The 19,249-nt window shown below is 55.1% G+C and overlaps 8 protein-coding genes across 8 annotated transcripts; all 8 read left to right on the plus strand.

Annotated features, from left to right (window-relative positions):
- Positions 1–1,022: 1,022 nt before the first annotated feature.
- Positions 1,023–1,796, plus strand: DQ04_02941000 (putative mitochondrial carrier protein; the record flags this gene model as incomplete). Its single annotated transcript, XM_009312350.1, has 1 exon — positions 1,023–1,796. The coding sequence occupies one exon, from the start codon at positions 1,023–1,025 to the stop codon at positions 1,794–1,796; it is 774 nt and encodes a 257-aa protein (XP_009310625.1).
- Positions 1,797–2,506: 710 nt separating this feature from the next.
- DQ04_02941010 (putative MCAK-like kinesin) lies at positions 2,507–4,177 on the plus strand (the record flags this gene model as incomplete). Its single annotated transcript, XM_009312351.1, has 1 exon — positions 2,507–4,177. One exon carries the CDS (start codon positions 2,507–2,509, stop codon positions 4,175–4,177), a length of 1,671 nt encoding a protein of 556 aa, XP_009310626.1.
- Positions 4,178–5,126: 949 nt separating this feature from the next.
- Positions 5,127–6,833, plus strand: DQ04_02941020 (hypothetical protein; the record flags this gene model as incomplete). The annotated part of the gene is made up of 1 exon (XM_009312352.1): positions 5,127–6,833. The coding sequence occupies one exon, from the start codon at positions 5,127–5,129 to the stop codon at positions 6,831–6,833; it is 1,707 nt and encodes a 568-aa protein (XP_009310627.1).
- Positions 6,834–7,607: 774 nt separating this feature from the next.
- On the plus strand, positions 7,608–9,725 carry DQ04_02941030 (hypothetical protein; the record flags this gene model as incomplete). The annotated part of the gene is made up of 1 exon (XM_009312353.1): positions 7,608–9,725. The coding sequence occupies one exon, from the start codon at positions 7,608–7,610 to the stop codon at positions 9,723–9,725; it is 2,118 nt and encodes a 705-aa protein (XP_009310628.1).
- Positions 9,726–10,532: 807 nt separating this feature from the next.
- Positions 10,533–12,731, plus strand: DQ04_02941040 (hypothetical protein; the record flags this gene model as incomplete). Its single annotated transcript, XM_009312354.1, has 1 exon — positions 10,533–12,731. The coding sequence occupies one exon, from the start codon at positions 10,533–10,535 to the stop codon at positions 12,729–12,731; it is 2,199 nt and encodes a 732-aa protein (XP_009310629.1).
- Positions 12,732–13,058: 327 nt separating this feature from the next.
- DQ04_02941050 (putative protein kinase) lies at positions 13,059–15,389 on the plus strand (the record flags this gene model as incomplete). Its single annotated transcript, XM_009312355.1, has 1 exon — positions 13,059–15,389. One exon carries the CDS (start codon positions 13,059–13,061, stop codon positions 15,387–15,389), a length of 2,331 nt encoding a protein of 776 aa, XP_009310630.1.
- An 865-nt stretch (positions 15,390–16,254) lies between these two features.
- Positions 16,255–17,667, plus strand: DQ04_02941060 (sugar transporter; the record flags this gene model as incomplete). The annotated part of the gene is made up of 1 exon (XM_009312356.1): positions 16,255–17,667. One exon carries the CDS (start codon positions 16,255–16,257, stop codon positions 17,665–17,667), a length of 1,413 nt encoding a protein of 470 aa, XP_009310631.1.
- A 639-nt stretch (positions 17,668–18,306) lies between these two features.
- DQ04_02941070 (kelch repeat protein) lies at positions 18,307–19,249 on the plus strand (the record flags this gene model as incomplete). Its single annotated transcript, XM_009312357.1, has 1 exon — positions 18,307–19,249. A coding segment is annotated over one exon (943 nt), but the record flags the coding sequence as incomplete, so codon positions are not given.

Below are 19,249 nucleotides of genomic sequence, written 5' to 3' on the forward strand. Positions count from 1 at the left end.
ATTGGCACCATCTTCGGCAACCTGCTGGTCGCCTGCGCGCGGCAGCCAAACCTGACGAAGATGCTGTTCAACTACGCCATTCTTGGCTTCGCCCTGACGGAGGCTATCGGCCTCTTCGCGCTGATGCTTGCCTTCCTGATGCTCTTCTCGTAGGGGAGTTGATGTGTGTAGCGTAAGTGGTGTGCAGTAGTTGTGACCGGCGGTGTGATGCGGGACCGGACGAAGGCATCGTTTTGTTGTTTTTCCTCTGCGATGTAGACGCCCCCGCAGACTCTGCTGACCTCATAGTTGCTGCCGTGCATAGTGGTTGCACAACGTGTAGGAGCGAAGCACAGGCCCACCAACAGGGGCGTGTGGACAGGGTGCGGAGGAAAACAATGGTAGTAGAAATGGGCCCGACGCCTCGGCCATCGCGCAGTGTATGAGGCACAGGCGTTTGGGGGCAGGACGTTTCGGTGTACTTGAGGGTGGGGGCAAGAAAAAGAATAGGAGACCAATGGGAATAAAGAAAGCAGCACTGAGAATTTTAAAAAAGAGAGACAGAAAGATATCTGAGCGTAGGTTAGTGTCGACGATGATACGGTTAGGAAAGCAGGCGACAGTTTATTTGTGAGGCTCNTCCTGGATTGTATATACATCTCTCTCCTCTCCCTGTGTAGGTGAAGCACCTCCGACGGTGTTGTCTACTGGACGTGTTCCGTCTCTTTCTCTTCTTTCGTGGTGTGTGACGCACCCCAAACACAAATGCAGCGGGGAGGACAACACTCCACTGACGTAGGTGTGAGATAAGGGTACGTCTGACGTAGGAAGGCGGTGGGGTTGTACAGAAGAGGAGCTCCTCCCCATATAGACTCACACGCACATACCACACACGGACGAAAAAGAAAGAGCGCAGAAGAAGAAATATATATATATATATATANATTATACATATGGACCTACTGAACAGCTTCATTGGCGGCTGGGTGGGCGGGATTGGAAACCTGCTCGTGGGTCATCCCTTCGACACGGTCAAGACGCTGATGCAGGACAGCAAGGGCGAGCACACGAGCGCTGTGGGCTGCGTGGTGAGTGTTGTCAAGAAGGGTGGTCCATTCGCCCTCTACAAAGGGGTCGTCGCCCCGATGAGTGGCGTTGGCGTCGTCTTCGCTCTTTACTTTCTCGCGTACGATGCGACCGAAAAGTTCATCCGCTGGGTTAAGGATATGGACTCGCACACGCCGCTGTCGATGACAAGCGTGATGATTTGCGGTGGCAGCACCGGCGTGCTTGGGTCCCTTGTGTTGGGGCCCGCAGAGCTTCTGAAGATCCGCCAGCAGACGGCGCTCAACTCAGGTGCGGACGGTTCACTTCGCGGTGTGATATCGCGGATTTATCACAAGGAGGGTTTGCGCGGCTTCTTCCGCGGCACCGGGGCGACAATGCTGCGCGATGTGCCTGGAAGCATGGCGTGGTTTGGCGCCTACGAGTACACAAAGATGGCCGTCTGTGCGGATCCGAAGAAGCCGACCGTATCGGAGGCGCTCTTCGCTGGCGGCATGGGCGGGCTTGGCATGTGGTCCTTTGCGATCCCACTGGACGTCATCAAGACACGCGTGCAGGCGAGTCACGAGGGCATAAGCGCGACGGCGGCGATTCGCGCCGTCTTCAAGGAGCGCGGCATTAAGGGGTTTTATCGTGGCATTGCGCCAGCACTCCTGCGTGCCTTCCCTGCCAACGCCGCCTGCTTCGCCGCGAAGGAGTACACCATGGGCACCCTGAATCGCCTCACTGCCGTGTCAGCGGAGAAGCCGTAGCACGCCGCCACCGAGACAGCGTGACGACGGTGATGCGCCCCAAGCGAAAAGATACGCGCAAGGTGTAGGCCGTCTCGCGTGTGTGGGTAAGCTGCCTCCCAAAGGGGGAAAAAACGAAGGAGAGAGGTAAAGCTGAGTGAATATAAATTGTTTCTGCACAGCAGCAGGAGCTGGCGCGCAAGCACATATATATATATATATATGTTCTTCTATGTATGTGTGTTGTCTGTGTCTGTGAATAATTTGAAAGCGTTTGTTTTTTGTTCGCCTTGGTGTTTTGTCGTGGTGATCTCCTCCTGTGCTTTATTGCTGCACGTGTCCCTTTCAATCCTTGCAGTTGTTGTTGTTGTGGTTGCTGCCTTTTTGCCCCGATTCGTCTTGTTGTTGCTGTTGTTCCTTGGCCTTTGTGTGCGTGTGCTCTTTTTTTTTTTCGTGTGACTGGCTCAAGAAGAAGTGAGCTGTCACCATCCCTCACTGGCTTGTTCTCGCTTCTGCATCCTGCGCGTTACTGTGAGGACGAGGAGCAGTAAAAAAAGGCAACAAAAAAAGAAAAAGGAAAAAGGAACCACCAAGGCCGCTCTCTTGTTGCAGCCAAAACAAACTGTGGCACTCAGAGCAAAAGGAGCTGAGTGTTGTTTTTTTTTTTTTTGGAAGGGCGTTGTTGGATTGTGTAAGCGTGTGTGTGTGTGTGTGTATCTCACAGGGACGCGATGAACAGTAGTCGCATCTGCGTCGCCGTGCGCAAGCGTCCCACCGCTGACGCGGACAAGGACATTGTGATTGTGCAGTCGCCTCACCTCGTGGTGAATGAGCCAAAGGTGAAGTACGACTTGACACCCTACACTGAGCGGCACCAGTTCACGTACGATACTGTACTGGATGAAAACTCCAACAATGCGCTGGTGTATCAGCGCTGCTGCTCCAAGCTCATTGACACAATCTTCAACCATGGCAACGCTACCTGCTTTGCCTACGGCCAGACTGGCAGTGGCAAGACGCACACAATGCTAGGTAATGACCACGAGGCTGGTCTCTACGCGATCGCGGCGAAGGAAATCTTCTCACGTGCCGCCCCACTCAACGGGGAGGTGTACATCTCATTCTATGAAATTTACGGCCGAAAGATCTTTGATCTGCTCAACAACAAGGAGCGGTTAGTGGCGCGTGAAGACGCGGAGAAAGTTATCAATATTTGCGGTTTGAGTGAGCACAAGGTGACGGACATTCAAGGCCTGTTTGACATCATCTCCCGTGGCAGCGCGTACCGGGCTGCTGGGCAGACCAGCGCTAACAGCGAGAGTAGCCGCTCACACGCCGTCCTGCAGCTGGAGGTGCGTGAACCGAGCAATCGGCGCAGCAAGACAATTGGGCGCATATCTTTCATTGACTTAGCTGGTAATGAGCGGGGTGCCGATACGTTCGACTGTGATCGCAAAACCCGCATGGAGGGTGCGGAGATCAACAAGTCCCTCCTCGCATTGAAGGAGTGCATTCGTGCCCTGGGAATGGGCAAGTCGCATGTTCCCTTTCGTGGCTCCATCCTGACTGAAGTCCTACGCGACTCCTTCGTCGGCAACAGCCGCACGACAATGATTGCGACCATCTCGCCCACTTCTGCGCACTGCGTGAACACGCTGAACACGCTACGCTACACGCAGCGCGTGAAGGACCTCGGCGGAGAGTCCAAGGCGGTCCCCGTTGAGAAGGCGGAGCGGCGGCCAGTAAAGAAGGCGAGGCCTTTTGAGGCGCCGCCGCCGCCAATCAAATCCCGCCCCGAGTGGGTCGATAACTTTGGCGTGCCGGACGGCGATCGGCCTGCAGAGGAGGAGGGCAACGGCAGCAACGAGGTGGCGAAGCCGCCGCCGCCGCGGCAGCGCGCCAATCGGCCAGCCGGTGGCGTTGCGGGTAAGGAGCGGCACTCCAAGCCGGAGATTATTGTGCGGGACCCTAAGATCGCGACGATCGTGCAGAACCACATCGCCGCCCTCGACGACGAGAGCGACGAGGAGGAGGACGAGGACGATGACAGCACCGGAGGGACGCCGCTCGGCGCGCTGGCGAAGAGCGAGGAGAAGCAGGTCCGCAAGGTGCACGCGCATGTCGTGGAGGAGATTGCGAAGGCAGAGGAGAAACTCGTGGCTTTCCACCGCCGCCACATCGACACCAAAATGACAGGCATCAAGGAGGAGATTCGCGCGATTCAGGCCTTTGAGGACTCTGACTCTGTTGACGAGTACGTGGGCCGCGTGCGTACGCTTCTGGTGCGACAGAAGCAGGACACCGAAACAATTCTTGGACTGCTGAACAGCATCACCGGCATGCTGCGCGAGGAGGAGGAGCTCTCCTGTACGCTGAACTCGTCGATGAAGGGCCGGAAGTGACACGGAAGAACGCTTCTTTCCTTCGTGTGTGTTTGTCTGATTTTTGTGTGCACATTGTGTTCGTGACGTTATTTCATGTTGTTGCGCGCGCCGTGTGTGGACTGCGCCTATGCATGGCCAGCGGGAGCGACGAGAGGTCACGCGCAGGAGCCCGAGCCAGCAGACGGTGAGGATAAACAAGATGTTTATGAAAAAGGGGGGGAAAGACAAAAAAAAAACCAAAAAAAAAACAAAAAAGAACAACAACAACAACAACAACAGAAAATGGGGGGAGTTGGTGGTGGAGGGGAATGGAGAAGGAGCACGGGCATGGAAACAACAAGGAAGCAGTGGAGACAACCCCCTTCCCTCGCATAAACAAAAGAAGAAAAACAGAGAGAGAGAGAAAAAGGGAGAGAGAGAGAGAGAGACCTTCTGCATCCCAAAGGTAGATATTGCGTATTCCTTCTTTCTCACATTCAGGACAGGATGAGTGCGTGCACAAGAAGGAGAAGGGAGAGGATAGGTGGTGCGCCTTTCATATTGAATTACTGCCTTGCGCTCTTTGTCCTCTCGCTTATTTCCCCCGCCCTCGCTCGTGAGAGGTGGGCAGAGCGTGTGTGTGNGTGTGTGTGTGTGTGTGTGTGTGTGTGTGTGTGCCTGTGTGGGCATCGGTGTGCAGCGATGCGCTCTCGTGCCAGCACATACACATACACCCACCCGCGCAGATGCATACGTCACTTCTCTCTTTTCTTTTTTTTGTCTTGTCTTACTCCTTCTTTGTTGAAGTCTCTCCTTCCGTCTAGTCGTTAGCGCTCGGTGCTCTGTAGGTGCAGATTGGTGCTGCGTGTCCCTGGCGTCGCTCCCTGGTCCAGCTGTGTGGAAGAAGCAGCAGCACCCTATCACTCCCGTAGGTGTTGCTATTCCATTCCCACGGACCACCAGTGCCACGTGCTGTGCTGCTGTAGCTATGCATTCGTTGGGAGTCACTCCATCTCTCAGCTCGCTCTCGCACCGCAGTGGATCCACTGGTGTCGCGGACGAAATACATGGAATGCGCGTCGAGGGAGGTGCTACGGAGACAATTCGTGCAAGGCGCATCAGCCAAGTGGGCTCCAGCTGTCGTGTCCGCTTTATACAAGACGAATGCTTCTGCCCAATGTTTATCGTCGGGACCTCACCTGCGGCTTATGTACTAATGAAGCAAGACGCATTTAGCATCCGCCTTGATAACGACAACCCTGTGCCAGTCGTGGCCAAACTGGAGATTGACGGGAAGCTGTACAACAGTGAGTATCGTATTCTTCCAAACGGCACTCGCAGTATTAAGGAAGTGCGTGAGCGTTTTATTGCCACAACACGCGCCCTCGTGTACCGTTTCCCAAATGTGTACGATAACCTCCTCCGCCGCGAGGTGGAGGCGGACGAGATGGAGCTGTGCACAATGGATGATGTTGATGAGTTCACGTCGCTGTGTCGCGTTCTTTTCCTGTCGGTGCGTGGCGGGGTGGCGGCGACGCGTAAGGGCTGCTGGGAGATTGACCGCAGCGTCGAGCCTCTCGCGGTGGAGATGGTGCGCGTTGGACACCAGGTGCCGCTCGCGAGACTATTCGGCATCAACCTGTTGGAGTTGGGCAAGTCCCTGCCTCGGGCGTCCCTCGGCCCGCAAAGGCACCGTGCGGCGTCGTTTTCGCACGCGTCGCCCTTTGCGCGTACGGGCAGTACCAACAGCAGCAGGAGGAACTGGTGTGATTCGGAGATGGGGCGCGCGCGGAGTGCCAGTACCATGCGCACATCGCGCTCCGGCAGCATGGAGCGGAGGGGGCTGCTGCCACAATCGTCGCTCACGTGCTTTCTACGCTCAACGAGCGGCGTGCCGAGCGGTGCTTCATCAACACTGGGCCCAATGGTGCGAGGAAAGCCCCCCTCCGTTTTCACCACAACCTGCACTGCCGGGAGTGCGTATGGGAGGATGTCGCCGGAGGAAGAAGCGTCAATGGCACCATCGTCAAAGCTCGTTAAGGAGACCTCTCCTTCGTTCCACACGCTGCTGCCGCATGCCCCCTTCTCAGTTTTAGCAGAAGGAGCAAGAACAACGAAAAGCCTTCTGCCAACATCACAGCGTGGCGGATCCCCAATTCCGCGGCTGCCACCCCACACGGATGGCAGCCGCTCCGTCAGCACCGGTACAAGGGGAGAGGAGGCGCGTGCAGGCTCGCCCGGCACAAAGGCTAACGGCGAGAGGTCTGCGTCGGGGGGNGTCAGCACCGGTACAAGGGGAGAGGAGGCGCGTGCAGGCTCGCCCGGCACAAAGGCTAACGGCGAGAGGTCTGCGTCGGGGGGTTCCGCGCGTAACGCCAAGGCGTATCGTATTTGTGTGCGCTGCAATGCAGCCTTCGATCGTGAGCGCCACAAGTATAACGAGATGATCACGAGCCTCCAGGAGCGAGTGATGTTGCTTGAGCAAGAAAAGATGCAGCTCATGGCAATAAACGCAAGAATGTGTGTCACAAAGGCTGGACCAATCAAGCGACAGGACACATTGGAGGGGACGCTTACACCCAGACGGAGGAAACGCTGCCAGACCGGCCGTGACGACACGGACACGGACACGGGATCGACGCCCTCCACGAGTGTGACGTNCCAGACGGAGGAAACGCTGCCAGACCGGCCGTGACGACACGGACACGGACACGGGATCGACGCCCTCCACGAGTGTGACGTATACCACAGCACAAAGCGGTGACTGCAACGAGGGGAACTGCTCCAACAATCATAGAACTACGGCGTGCGGGGAGAAGAGCGTTGTGTGATGGTGCAAATAACAATACTATCAACCGTCTTCTCACCAGAGCTTTAAACCAACAGTGATGTTGCGTTGCCCCCCTCCACCAACACACGCCAGAAAGCTGACCTGGCTACCATATTTCTATATTTTTTTTTTGGTTTCCTGTTAGTTTCTGTAAGCAATCGATTCAGCGGAGGCTGAGACACCCATCGTCGATGAAATATCACTCTGTTAAGTGATCAAAATCGAGAGCGGTCATTCTATTTTCTTCTTTCCACTGATCAATGAATCATGCGACGCTTTTTTCCCCCACTTTTTCCTCTTGTTTGCATCCAACCTCCTCCCCGAACAACAACAACATATATCACGCTTTCTCCCCGCTGCAGTGCATTCCTTTCTGTTGCCCCGCCAGTGCTTTGGGCAGAGGCGGCGACGACGGTGAGGCACACACACACACACACACACACACGCTCTCAGTGTTGGAGATATAAGTGTGATATTCCACACACAAAGAGGGTGTAGCATCTTTCTGTCCATCGTGGAACAGTCGAAGGAGGAGGGAACTAAAAGAAAAAAAAAANGAAAAAAAAAAAACGCAGGGAACAGTCACTGAAAGAGTAGAAACCAAGAAATAATAACGCAAAGAAGGAGTAAAAGAAGCAAATGGTCTTTTGTTGCTGCCAGAATGAGAGTGACGTGATAGCAGAGAAGCGAAATGCGACCAATGAGATGGAGGGTAAAGGCCTTGAACGCTGCCCACCCCCGACGCTCCTCTCGCAGCGCGTCGTGGAGGTGATGGTGCAGCTGAACGTCTACAGTCTGCTGCACCACAACAAGAAGCTCAAGAAGCTAGGAATGGGCGTTTACCACAGCGGCATTGTCGTGTACGGCATCGAGTGGGGCTACGGGGAGTCCGCGGAGTCGGCAAGCTCCACTGGGCTCTTCTGCGTCTACCCGGGGCAGGCCGCTGGTACACTCTACCGCACAATCTTTCTTGGTGTTACTACACACTCACCACAGCAGGTGGACACAATCCTCCACAGGCTGGAGAATGAGTGGCGCAGCTGCGACTACCATATTCTTAGCCACAACTGCAATCACTTTGCTCAGCGGTTCTGTGATCTCCTCTCCACTGTAGAGAAACTTCGGGTACCGGATTGGTGCAACCGTGCGGCGCGTGTGTGCAACAAAATTGTTCCCAACAAATTAGCTGCGTACGTACACCGCCTAATCGACGAGGAGCCCCCAAAGGCCCAACCGTCCGGCCCCACGCGCGTCAGTGAGCTCCCACAGTCTGTAATTCCTCGTAACTGGTACCTCCACCCCTCCATTCTGCAGAGCCCACGCTACGCAGCAACGCGGGAGCATGTAGATGAGACGTGGCCTGTTACACCGTTGGGTGAGACAATGGATGACATCACATGCACGAGCTGTAGCCCTGGCAGTCGAAATGGTGACGATGAAACGCCCACGGATTCTGTCGTGCCAACTGCCGTTGCAACCCTGCACCGTGACCCGTTGTGCCGGGACTCGCTGGAGTTGAAGGAGGGCCCTACTCCCGACGTCCCACTTCCATTGCAACAGGACGCAAATGAAGTCGTATTCCTTGCCGCTGGTAGCGACATGGTACAAGGTGCAAGCAGCAAAAGCCATGTTCTCTGTTCTGCAAAGTGCGATCTCAGCAGCGATGGCACCGGGGCAAACAAAAGCTTTGTGAGGCTTGAGAGCCTGGCTTCGCAGATGGTTGGCGCACACACGGCGGAGGTGGGCTCTGAAGCCAGTCATCTCGAGCGCACCGACGGAATCCCCCGTGATAATGTCGAAGTTGCCGGGAACTCTTGCACTGTGGGGGAAAAAGAGGAGGCGCACGCTTTTAGTGAACAGGAGTGTACATGCGCGAACGGCATGAACGACCGAGACCCGCCTGCTGACGCTACAGGCGACGTAGGGTCTATCTCATCGGTCTCTCTGCTGATGGCGTCGGAGGCTGCGGAAGGACATAAGAGTGATGCTGAGAAGGAGGAGCCGAAGGGGGATGCCAACACTGATGAGCGGAGCGACAATGTGAAGCATGCGACCGGGAAAAATAGTCAAAATATTCCACTTCTTCCAGAAGCACCTCTGGTGGATCAGCATGTTGGGAAAACAGGGGAAGATTCCAGAACGGTGGAGGAGCCCAGCAGTGTGAAGGAGTGTGGGATGATTATTCCTGTGCGGCGGCGGTCGTCGTTACCCCCCCTCTCCCTCACACTTCCACCAGCGGTGCCGCTGCACTGCTTGTCCACAAGCGAAACAAACTCAGAAAAACGGGTTTTAATCTCTCCGATTCTAGACACTGTAGAGAGGAATGGTATTTGCTGCGCGGACCAACAGGGGGTTGCTTCCTCCATTTCTGCTTCTGTTGGTGTTGCTGCGACGGGGGCTGTAGAGATAACTGATGGTGCTTGTGGTGATCAGGATGATAATACCGTTCAAGGTGAGAGGGATAATTGTGCTGTTGTTGCTGGAACAAGTAAACCAGAGGAGTCGGAGTCGGAGTCGGAGAAGCCTGTCATGAACTCTTTGGGATCGAGCTTTGTTGGGCCAGATGCCACGTATAGCGATCCTGAGGCTGATGGTAATAAGCAAGATGTGAATGATGATAGTGCCTTTGTGCGTGGTATGGCACTGCTTCCCCCCATGAGAAACAGACGATGGTCACTGTCAAAGGAAGCATCCGTTAACCCTTTGCTGCACCTGTACAAAGTACCTAAGCATTCCAGGAGCTATTCGTGGCCTTGAATCCGCCAAGTATTTGCTCTTCTGGTATAAAAGCCGTGTTGTCCCGGATTCTTTTTTTTTTTTAATTAATATCTTTGTTTGCTGTAGCATAGGCTGTGGCTGCTGCTCTTGTTTTTGTTATTGGTGTCGGTGCCTTCCACCCAGAGTGCTGCATGCCAAGTCGTGGCGATTAGACTATTGCAAGTGACTCCGTGGGCTTGACGGTATGAATGGGCATCTCGTGCGTGATGCCCGCTACAGAAAAAAAAAGGATTCTTTTCAGAATAGATATTGCTTCACAAATGGTCAAAAGAGAGTCCTTGCAGTGTAACGTTTTGTTTAGTTCGCCCTCTGTTCGTTTGTGCGTGGGTGCAGGTGTTCTTCCTCGCTCAGAGCATCTGCGTCTCTGTGCGTGTGTGTGTTTCAACTATTTGCAAGAACTTTTTCTTTTCTTTTTTTCTCTCCCTCATGTCCGCCCACTCCCCGCGGATTGGGTGAGGCGAGCGTGCAGCGAGCACTGGCATCCACCCCCTTTTCCCTCGTGCGGCTCACGTCGCGGCGCCCCGCTAAGTTGGGGGCGGTGGAGTGGGGTGGAAGGGAGTGTCTGTGCGTGTGTGCATGTATGGCAGTTGATGATCTGCCTGGGCTGCTCGAGTTGAGTGCGGGTTAGCAGGATGCGCGGGGGCAAGTAACAGAAAGAATGATTTTATCCTTGGTGCTCTGTTCTATGTTATCAGTGTCCTTTTCGTTTCTTTTCTTGCTTCCTGTTGTTGTTCTTGTTGCCACTGCTGCTGCTGCTGTCCGTCGGTGGGGGTAGAGCCGCACTGGATGAGTTGGCTTAAGGCACTGGAGAGTGTCTGCGGGCGGGCGGCCGCCCGTCCACCGCGGCGGACCTCACTCTTGGAGTCTGCAGTGGCGCGCCGCCTCGCACCAGCGACGAGTAGAAACGCGTTGCAGCAGCAGCAGCAGCAACCTCCACTCGTGGCAGAGGTGGGGCCGTCCACAGCTGCCCTACACCGCGTCAGCAGCACCTGGAGCAGCTCCCTCGCTGTCATTCAATTCTCGCAACCCGATTCGAGTTGCGGTCTGACATGGAAAATGCACCGACTTCCACTACAGCTTGCCGCGCAATGCGTTGCTATTCTTTTAGAGGCTGGGCAATCGGCCACCGCCCTCGATGTTCTGCGATGTTGGCAGCCACCAGCTGTCAAACCTCGGATACGAGCAAAGTTGCACGCGACAGTGAAGCTAAAGAAGGCGCTGGAGACGCTAAGTGTCATTGGTGATGTAGAGACGCTTCGCACGGTTATATCGGTGCTCCACCAGTCGGTGATGGAGCAGCACCAAAAACGTCGCTCCCGAGTAAGTTGCTCCTCTGCCGATGTGGCTACAAGGAGTTCGGAATCGGAGGAGGTGGGGGAGGAGAGTTACAGATTCTTTTCGACACTGGGAGCACGGCGAACACGTGTGCTGTTCGTGGAGGCCGTCCACGAACTTCTCCTGCAAGACGAGAGCGTAGTACCTCTGCACGAAAAACTCACGTGGATTAATGCAGCGACGGTTGCAACAAGGTCGAAAAAGTCAGGCACTCAGGTGCCATACCTTATTCCATTCATCTTGCAAGATGATTTTAGGAGTGTCATTGAGCAGAGCCCCTCGTATGATGAGGGTCTCTTGCAGCAGGTGGGGCCGGCTTTCGCCAGTGGCTTCCTCCACCCCACACAGTGTAGTCCCCTGGATATCCTATGCACACCACGAAGTGAGCTGAAGCGTCTCCACAAAAAAGGCCTAGACCCTTCCGGTGAGCTCTGGGCGGAGATGAAGCATCTCGTCGGTGCCACATCGCCCGCTGTTCAGCAGGGCAGCCAAATTGTGGCCCTGATTGACGCCGTCTGCCGTGCCGATGCGACGTACAACCTGCGGTCTGGGCGCCACCGGTCATACCCCGTTTTGACGGAGGAGCAGCGTCTGTTGCGGCGCCACTTTGTCTCGCAGCTTCGATCGCCACGGTCGTCCACGCGGCGGGAGTGGAGCCGGGCACTGCTGCGGCACCCGCGTCTTCTTCTCCGTCTTGGCTTGTCACCGCTGATGGTTTTCCGCGTGTGTGCACTAACGTTCCGCAGTTTTCGTGTGCACACCCCTTTTGCACGCTGCTGCATGCCGTTGTTGCGGCAGCTGCGGCGGGTGGGGCGTGACGAGGATGCCGCGCGGCTCGTGTGGAACCACCTCTCTGTCGTGGATCCCAAGCTCGCTGCACTTTTCGCTGCACGCCCTCTAGCGCTGGACGATGCCGTGGCAGTTGTGTGCCTCACCATGCGTCGCGGTGTGAGGGGCCGCAGGGATCCGTGGATGGGGCACCGCTCACTCGCGGTGCTGCGCGTCGCAGCCGCGGCCGACCTGCTGACACCGGCGCACTGTGTTCCCACCTGCGCCGCCGCCCTCGACTGCGGTGTGCACTTTGCCACCGTGCAGCAAATCATTGGGGAGGTGTTTGGCAGCGACAGTGACACGGCAAGGTGGGTGCTGAATATGGTTAGGCTCACAGCCGATAGCCATGCGACGCGTCTCTTGGTGCCGATGGAGAATCTCTCACACACCGCCGTCATGCGCAGTCTGCTGCGGCGATACGCATACGAAGCTGCGACGGTGGGTTCGTCGCCGTCGGTGGAAGTGTGCGTGCCATCTCGCAGCAAGCTTCTGGCGTTGTGGACGATGGTGAACGATGATGTTATGAGTGTTTCTCTGCGCCGATTGATTTGCCGGCTTTTCCTGGACGAGGAAGCCCAAATGACAGTTGAGGATATGAATGAGATGCGGCAACCCATTCAACATGTGGTAAATAGTCTTTTCCGTGAGGAGATTCTGGCGTCCGTTGCCGCCAACTGCACGACAACGAACAGCTACCTTATTATTATGAACGCACTTGATTCGCGGCGTCGACTGCGCAACACCCAGCGGTGCGCTCAGCTCCTGCTGAGCGAGGTGGACGATGAGAGTGTGGAGGTGTTGCTGCCAACAGCCGGCTGAGGGCATACACAGCTTGCCTCCATAAGCCACGCAATTGATTGTTTTGTTGATCCCGTTGCTTTTGGTTCTGCAGACAAGGTTTTTAAGAAGAAGAAAAAAGGCAACTTCGTGGTTTTTGTGCTTTCAGCCCGTGCTTACATACCCTTGTATCTTTCTGTACTCCCTTCCTTTTTTTTATTATTCTTTTGCGCTTTTGTGTCCCCCGTCCTCATTTTTTTTTTCACGCTGCATTGGCCTGCAGTAAGCGACGCCGCAGGCGGTTAGAGGCCTCACCCCCCACGCAGCGGCAGCAGCGCACGTCACCGGGGCGGCGGGAGACGAGCAGAGATGCCGCATTCTCCCTGCGAGGGGCATGGCGGCTTTGAATTCGATTTATGCAAGCTGAAGCTGGGCACAGGGGGCAGCGGGACGGTGTTCCTCGCGCAACACCGCCACACGCGCGAGCTCGTGGCGGTAAAGCGGGTGTTTGCAAAAAAAACAGCGGCATCGGCAGCGACCCCCCTGAGGCATTCGCGCCGCTCGCTTCTTTTCACAGGCCACTCAGCGACACGGGCAGCGAGAGGGGTGGCCCTCACCCCCGACAGCGCCGGGGATGCAATCAGCCAGCAGCGAGGGACGGGTTGCCGCGGTACTGGCAACAACGAAGAAGAGGAGGAGGAGGAGGAGGCGGACGAAGGGGTAGAAGAAGAGGATGAAGAGGAGGGGGATATGGAAGAAAAGGATGAGGAGGAAGAAAATATGACAGGTGGGACAAGCTATCCCACGTCTGCGGAACAGCAGCAATCCTCTCGTACAGCACACATGCCGTGCGAGAGCACCATTCTGCAGTACCTCGGTCCACACCCCCACATTGTGAGGTTCCTTGGGAGCTGCACCACCTCCTGTAGGGTCACGTTCTTCGCGATGGAGTTGATGGATAGCGACCTTGGTAGAGAGCTCCGCGCTGCAAACACCGCATTCATGAGTGAAGACGTTGCGCGTCCGCTCTTGTATGCTGTGGTTGCGGCCATCGCTCACCTTCATAAGCGCGGTATCGCGCATCGGGATATCAAACCAAGCAACATTCTCCTCAAGCGCGCTGACGCAGAAGGGGTGGAATGCGGTGGCAGCAACAGCAGAGTTGGTGTCGTGTCCAAGGAGGAACGAATCAAAGCGGCGCTTGGCGACTTCAGTGCGGCGCACTTCATGCATGAAAGCGCGAAGGTTGGAAATGCACGCGGCACGCTTTATTACAAGGCCCCAGAGCAGTTCATAGGCCGCGCAGAGAATTATTTTGCGTGTGATATGTGGGCTCTTGGCTGTACAATGTTTGAGTTTAGCACAGGCTCCATTGCCTTCTGTGGGTCGACTGACCTTCAGGTTCTTCACCAGATTCACGCCAAACTCGGCACAGACTTTAGGAGCTACCCACACAAAACCCATGAGGCGACGCTGTTTGATAGTCTTTGTGTGCCATCGCCGTTGTTTCTGGATTTGTTAAAAGGTTTTCTTGCCCTTGATCCACGCGAACGCCTAACCGCTAACGAGGCACTGAGCCACGCATTCTTTGACCCATTACGGCACAAACAGGGTGCGTATAACGATGGTGTGGAGGAGACGTTCCCTGTGCGCCTTCGATGCTGCAGGGCTGTAGATCCCGCGCAACTCACATTCCGCTCGGTCATAAAAACACCCACCAAGCGGTCAAGAGTACAGGTAGTGGGCAGCACTTCACACACCAAGCATACAGCAAACCATTTGGATGGGAGTCTTTCTTGCTCCTGTCAACACTGCAGCATGTGGTCTTCGTTCATTAGCGCGAGCCCAAGCCCTAGTGTATACTCCAACCGTATGCGTTCTCAACAGGAGAGTGTTGACGCGTCACGGCGGCGTTCACTTCAAAGTGGCGGACCAGACACCTCCAAGGCGGCAAGGCGTCTCTCGATCTCCTCCTGCGCCCTAGGTGCAGGCAGCGTGTCTGCGCAGGGGAGGGACGAAAACTCAAGGGCTATTGGACAATTTATTTCACCCGTGGCATTGCGCTTTAGTCCTGCAACCTCTGTAAAGCGGCCGAGTGGACCCGCTGTACCACCAACTCAGTGTAGGGTACCGCGGTTAACTCCACTCTCTAACGTCACGCTTGGGAATGCGCGGACGAATATGCTGTTTGAAAGGGCCATGGCTGGCGGCGGTTGCGCACAAGGAGGAGCACGCGTACTCTTCGAAGATGATGCTTACTCCTTACGGTACGACGCTGACTCTCCAAGTGTGCGAAAGATGCTCTTTGAGTCACCGCAGCGAACTCTTTCTAGTTGTTTGAATGAAAGTCACGAAAAGGTGGACGAAAGCGTTTCAGTAGACGGCCCCGAAGCATCCATGCGGCGTTGTTCAGAGGTATACAACTCCCCGCAGCTGCTGTTGAAGACGCCTGAGCCATGTCCGCCGCCCTTTGAGCTGTTGCGTAACGTTCCAGCACAACACAGCGCGCCTCTTAGGCATATCAACACGGGGCGCCCTCCCCGCTTCGATGACATAGACAGAATACCACGAGCACCTGCCCGGAATGAGGAGGCGTTGACAATGAGAAGTGCACAGCTAACTGAGGGCAACACTCCCTTGTCGACGAAGCCGATATTGAAGAAAGCACCGCCTTTCCCTCCGCTCCACATGGGGATATGAATTTTTTTTTGTTTTGGTGGCAGGTTGGGGGTGCTCCACTTACCCACTAAACACTCTACATTAGATGTCTGTGAAATATTTCAAGTTGTACACTCGGCATACTTTCAATTCATCACTCGACTATTATACTTCTTAGACGATGCGATACGTAGAGGGCATGCATTCATGCTTGCTGCACTTACTCCGCCGTTTCATTCTATGAAACTGTTACCGTTGATTTCGTGGCTCGCTCACAATAGGTTGTTGAAGAGATGTGGTTTGTAGCGTGAGCTACAAATATGTATCAATGAGGCTCATTCCTTAGCCTCAACATCGCAGCACTTTTGGTATGCTCCTGTATATATCTTGTTGAAGGCTGTTGTACAGGTGTCGGGCACTCAAATGGCGTCAAAAACATTCAAGATCAACCCTATATATATATATGTTTATATATATAAGCGTATTTATGTTCACCTACAGAAGATTCAATTCAAAAAACAAACAAGTAGACAGCATTGGAAATATATTTCTTAAAGAGTAGAGTGAGTAAATGTATGACAAACAAAACAAAAATGATGAACAAAAAAATAAGAAAAAGAAACAAAAAGAATAAATCTGGCGAGAACACATTATAATTGTGACAGATATCGTGTGCGTGGCGTGTGTGGTACCATACAGCTGTGTATATTGTGTGGACTGTGTTGGGCACATGTGGTTTGTTCGTTGCCACCATCTAAATCCAGGCTGTTTTGCACCTCTTGTGCTTCCATCTGCCTTCCTATGGGATAAAAATCAGCGGTAAAAGAAAGCAAACAGGCCGGGAGTTACTCCCCAATAGCTATACCCTCCGTCCCAAACACTTCCACAAAGCAGGCAAGTACCCAAGATGCGGATGAGTGTGAAGGTGTTTGCCGCCCTCGGTGGATTCCTNTTTGGCTACGACACCAGTGTCATCAATGGTGCCCTCTTCCAGATGAAGGACCACTTCGGTTTCTCCGAGCACTCCTGGATTGCTGGTCTGATCGTGAGCATTGCCGTTGCTGGGGCCTTCGTGGGCGCATTCCTCCCCGGGCTGTTCGCCGCACGCTGGGGAAGACGCACGTGCATTGGCGTTGCTGATGTACTGTTCACTGTGGGATCCGTTGTGATGGCTTCGGCGAGCGGGGTGGAGATGGTTCTGGTCGGACGCGCCATTGTCGGTCTTGGCATTGGCATTAGCTCCGCCACTGTTCCTGTGTACCTCGCGGAGGTGACACCACCCGCGTCGCGTGGCGCTGCCGTTGTGTTCAACAGCATTTGCCTAACGGGGGCACAGCTCATTGCCTCCGTCGTGACTGCTCTACTGGTGCAGTTTACGTCGGAGAACGTTGGCTGGCGCATAGCCGTCGGGCTTGGTGGGGTGCCGTCGGTGATTCAGCTTATTGGCCTTATCTTCTTTCTACCCGAAAGCCCTCGGTGGCTTCTTGCCAAGGGTGAGCGGAGTGAGGCGCGGAGGGTGGCAGCCGAGTTCCAGCTTGATGTGTGTAGTTCCGATGATGACGTGGACGGAGAGCCAATTTCAATGGACTATCGTGGTCTCGTGTCGAAGGGCGTGCGGAGGTGCCTGTTTATCGGGTGCATGCTTCACGTGATTCAGCAGTTTTCCGGAATCAACACCATCATGTACTACAGCGCGGTTATTCTGCACGATACGGGCTTCGATGACCCCAAATCGCCTGTGATTTTGTCCATCCCACTCGCTGGAGTAAATGCTGTGTTTACGGTTTTCACGGCGTTTACTGTGGATCGATGGGGGCGGCGTTTGTTGCTGCAGCTAAGCGCATATGGTTGTTTCGTCATCACTGTGGTCATGACTGCGATCGGCTTCTGCTTGGGCAATCAGGTGTCGTACTCTGTGGGCGGGTGGGTCTTCCTCTCGCTGCTTGGTCTGTACCTTGCCTTCTTTGCCCCCGGCCTCGGGACAATGCCATGGGTTGTGATTGGTGAGATCTTCCCCAACCATTTGCGCACCTCTGCGGCGTCCGTTGCGACGATGTGCAACTGGGCATCCAATGCGGTTGTTTCGCAGGTGTTTCCGCTGCTGATGGGATCCGTTGGGGTTGGCGGCACCTTCAGCGTCGTCTGTGGCTGCATCGCCTTGTCTGCAATTTTCATTCAGTTCTTCGTGGTGGAAACTAGGGGGCTCACGCTTGAGAAGATCGAAGAGCTCTTTGGTAACGGCAAACGCCCCGTAGAAAATGTCCCTGTGGATGAGGAGGACTTGTGCCAGCGAGAGAATTCGCATCAACCGGTGTCCTAGTTTCGTAGGCACATGTGCCTAAATACACGCCCAGGCCAATACACGGATTGCTCGTAGGCGATGGCCACCGGTCAAATTGTTGAGTGTTTTTCTGTTTTTTTTTTTTTTGCTTTTCATCATCATACCTACCCTGTTTTTATATCACCCACTCATTCCTCTCTGCTTGCGTCGTGTACGCTGAGTTTGTTATTGCTTGCATCTTTCTCATGGCCCGTTGTTGAGGTTTCTGGGTGGCCGTCGTGGCATCACGTTTCGAGAAAGAGCGTGGCTTTCCTTTCTTCGCTGTTGGTGGCTCGGTGCCTCGCTCGAACTGCGCACTCCGGAAGGGTGCTTGCTGATTCTAGCTTGAGGCCCACATCGACGGCCGAGTAGGAACAAAGAAAGAGGCGACTTAACGCCTTGGCTGGACGTCAGCCCTTGTTGATGCTTTTCCTGTTTCTGGTGTCTCTGTGCGATGGAGCGCTTGGCATTATTTCTCTTCTCTTGTGTCCTATGGAGTAGAACAGAAACAAGAACTGGGAAGGTGAGGGGCCTTGGGCGTCCGAGAGATAGTGTGGTACTCTCGCTTTTAGTCATTGTCTGACCTGGGAGGAGGAGTGGCCGGGCGGTGCTTTCTGTGTGGTGTTCTGGTCTCAGCGGATGGGGACGGACCAGGTAGAGGGTTTCGTGGAGCCCGCTCCCACGCCTGCCACTGCCGATGATGCGTGTAGCGTGCCCATAGCCGCCTACCAGCTGCACTGCCGGCAACTGCGGTGCTGCTGGCGTGGCGAGTGCGATGGAGGCGTTGCTGGCGCCGAGCAGCGGGGGATGCAGGGTCACTGTCCCGTGGCTCGTCATGGTCACTCGCTCACGGAAATAGAGCCTGATATGCTGTTTCTTTTTGGTGGCGTTTCGCGGAGTGGGGAGTGCTTAAATGATGTGTGGGTGCTGCAGCTCACGGAAGCGGAGGTGGGGTTCACGCAACTTCGGGCTACCGGGGATGTNCCGTGTGGCAGGTTTGGCCACACCGCACACCGTATGCTTAACGGCAGTGGTGTCATTATTTTCGGCGGTTCTGACGACACGACGTGGTTTGGTGACCTTTACGTTGTTTCTACCATTGAGCTTGTGGACTTGCAGTCCGTTGGGTTTCGCCGAGTTGACGCGTGTACAGCCCCGCCGACTGTGCACGACGTCTCGCTGCCTTCAGCGTCTGACACCGCGCCAGTCCCTACCAGGTCTTCGTGGCCAAGTGCTCGTCGCTCGCATACGTTAACGCCCACGGCAGACGGAGAAGCGGTGTTGTTTGGTGGTCACTCTGTAATCTCCGTCAATGATGTCTGGCTGCTGGACGAAAGAACGTTTGAGTGGCGGCGCGTGGAGACTCGCGGAACGGACCCGCATGATCCTATCGCAGACACACCGGTATCGCGCTACTGCCACACCGCCGTTGTTTATCCGGCGCCGTCGTTGCACAGGGACAACGACAGCAGCCGTGGAGCAGGTGTACGGAGATGTTTGTATGTCTTTGGCGGGTGTCTCTTCTCTCCGATGGGTGACAACGTCCTGTGGGAGTTGAATCTCGCGACGTTTGTCTGGCGGG

This window comes from Trypanosoma grayi (assembly GCF_000691245.1).
Source record: "Trypanosoma grayi strain ANR4 Tgr_294_V1, whole genome shotgun sequence".
In the NCBI taxonomy this organism is placed as follows: domain Eukaryota; phylum Euglenozoa; class Kinetoplastea; order Trypanosomatida; family Trypanosomatidae; genus Trypanosoma; species Trypanosoma grayi.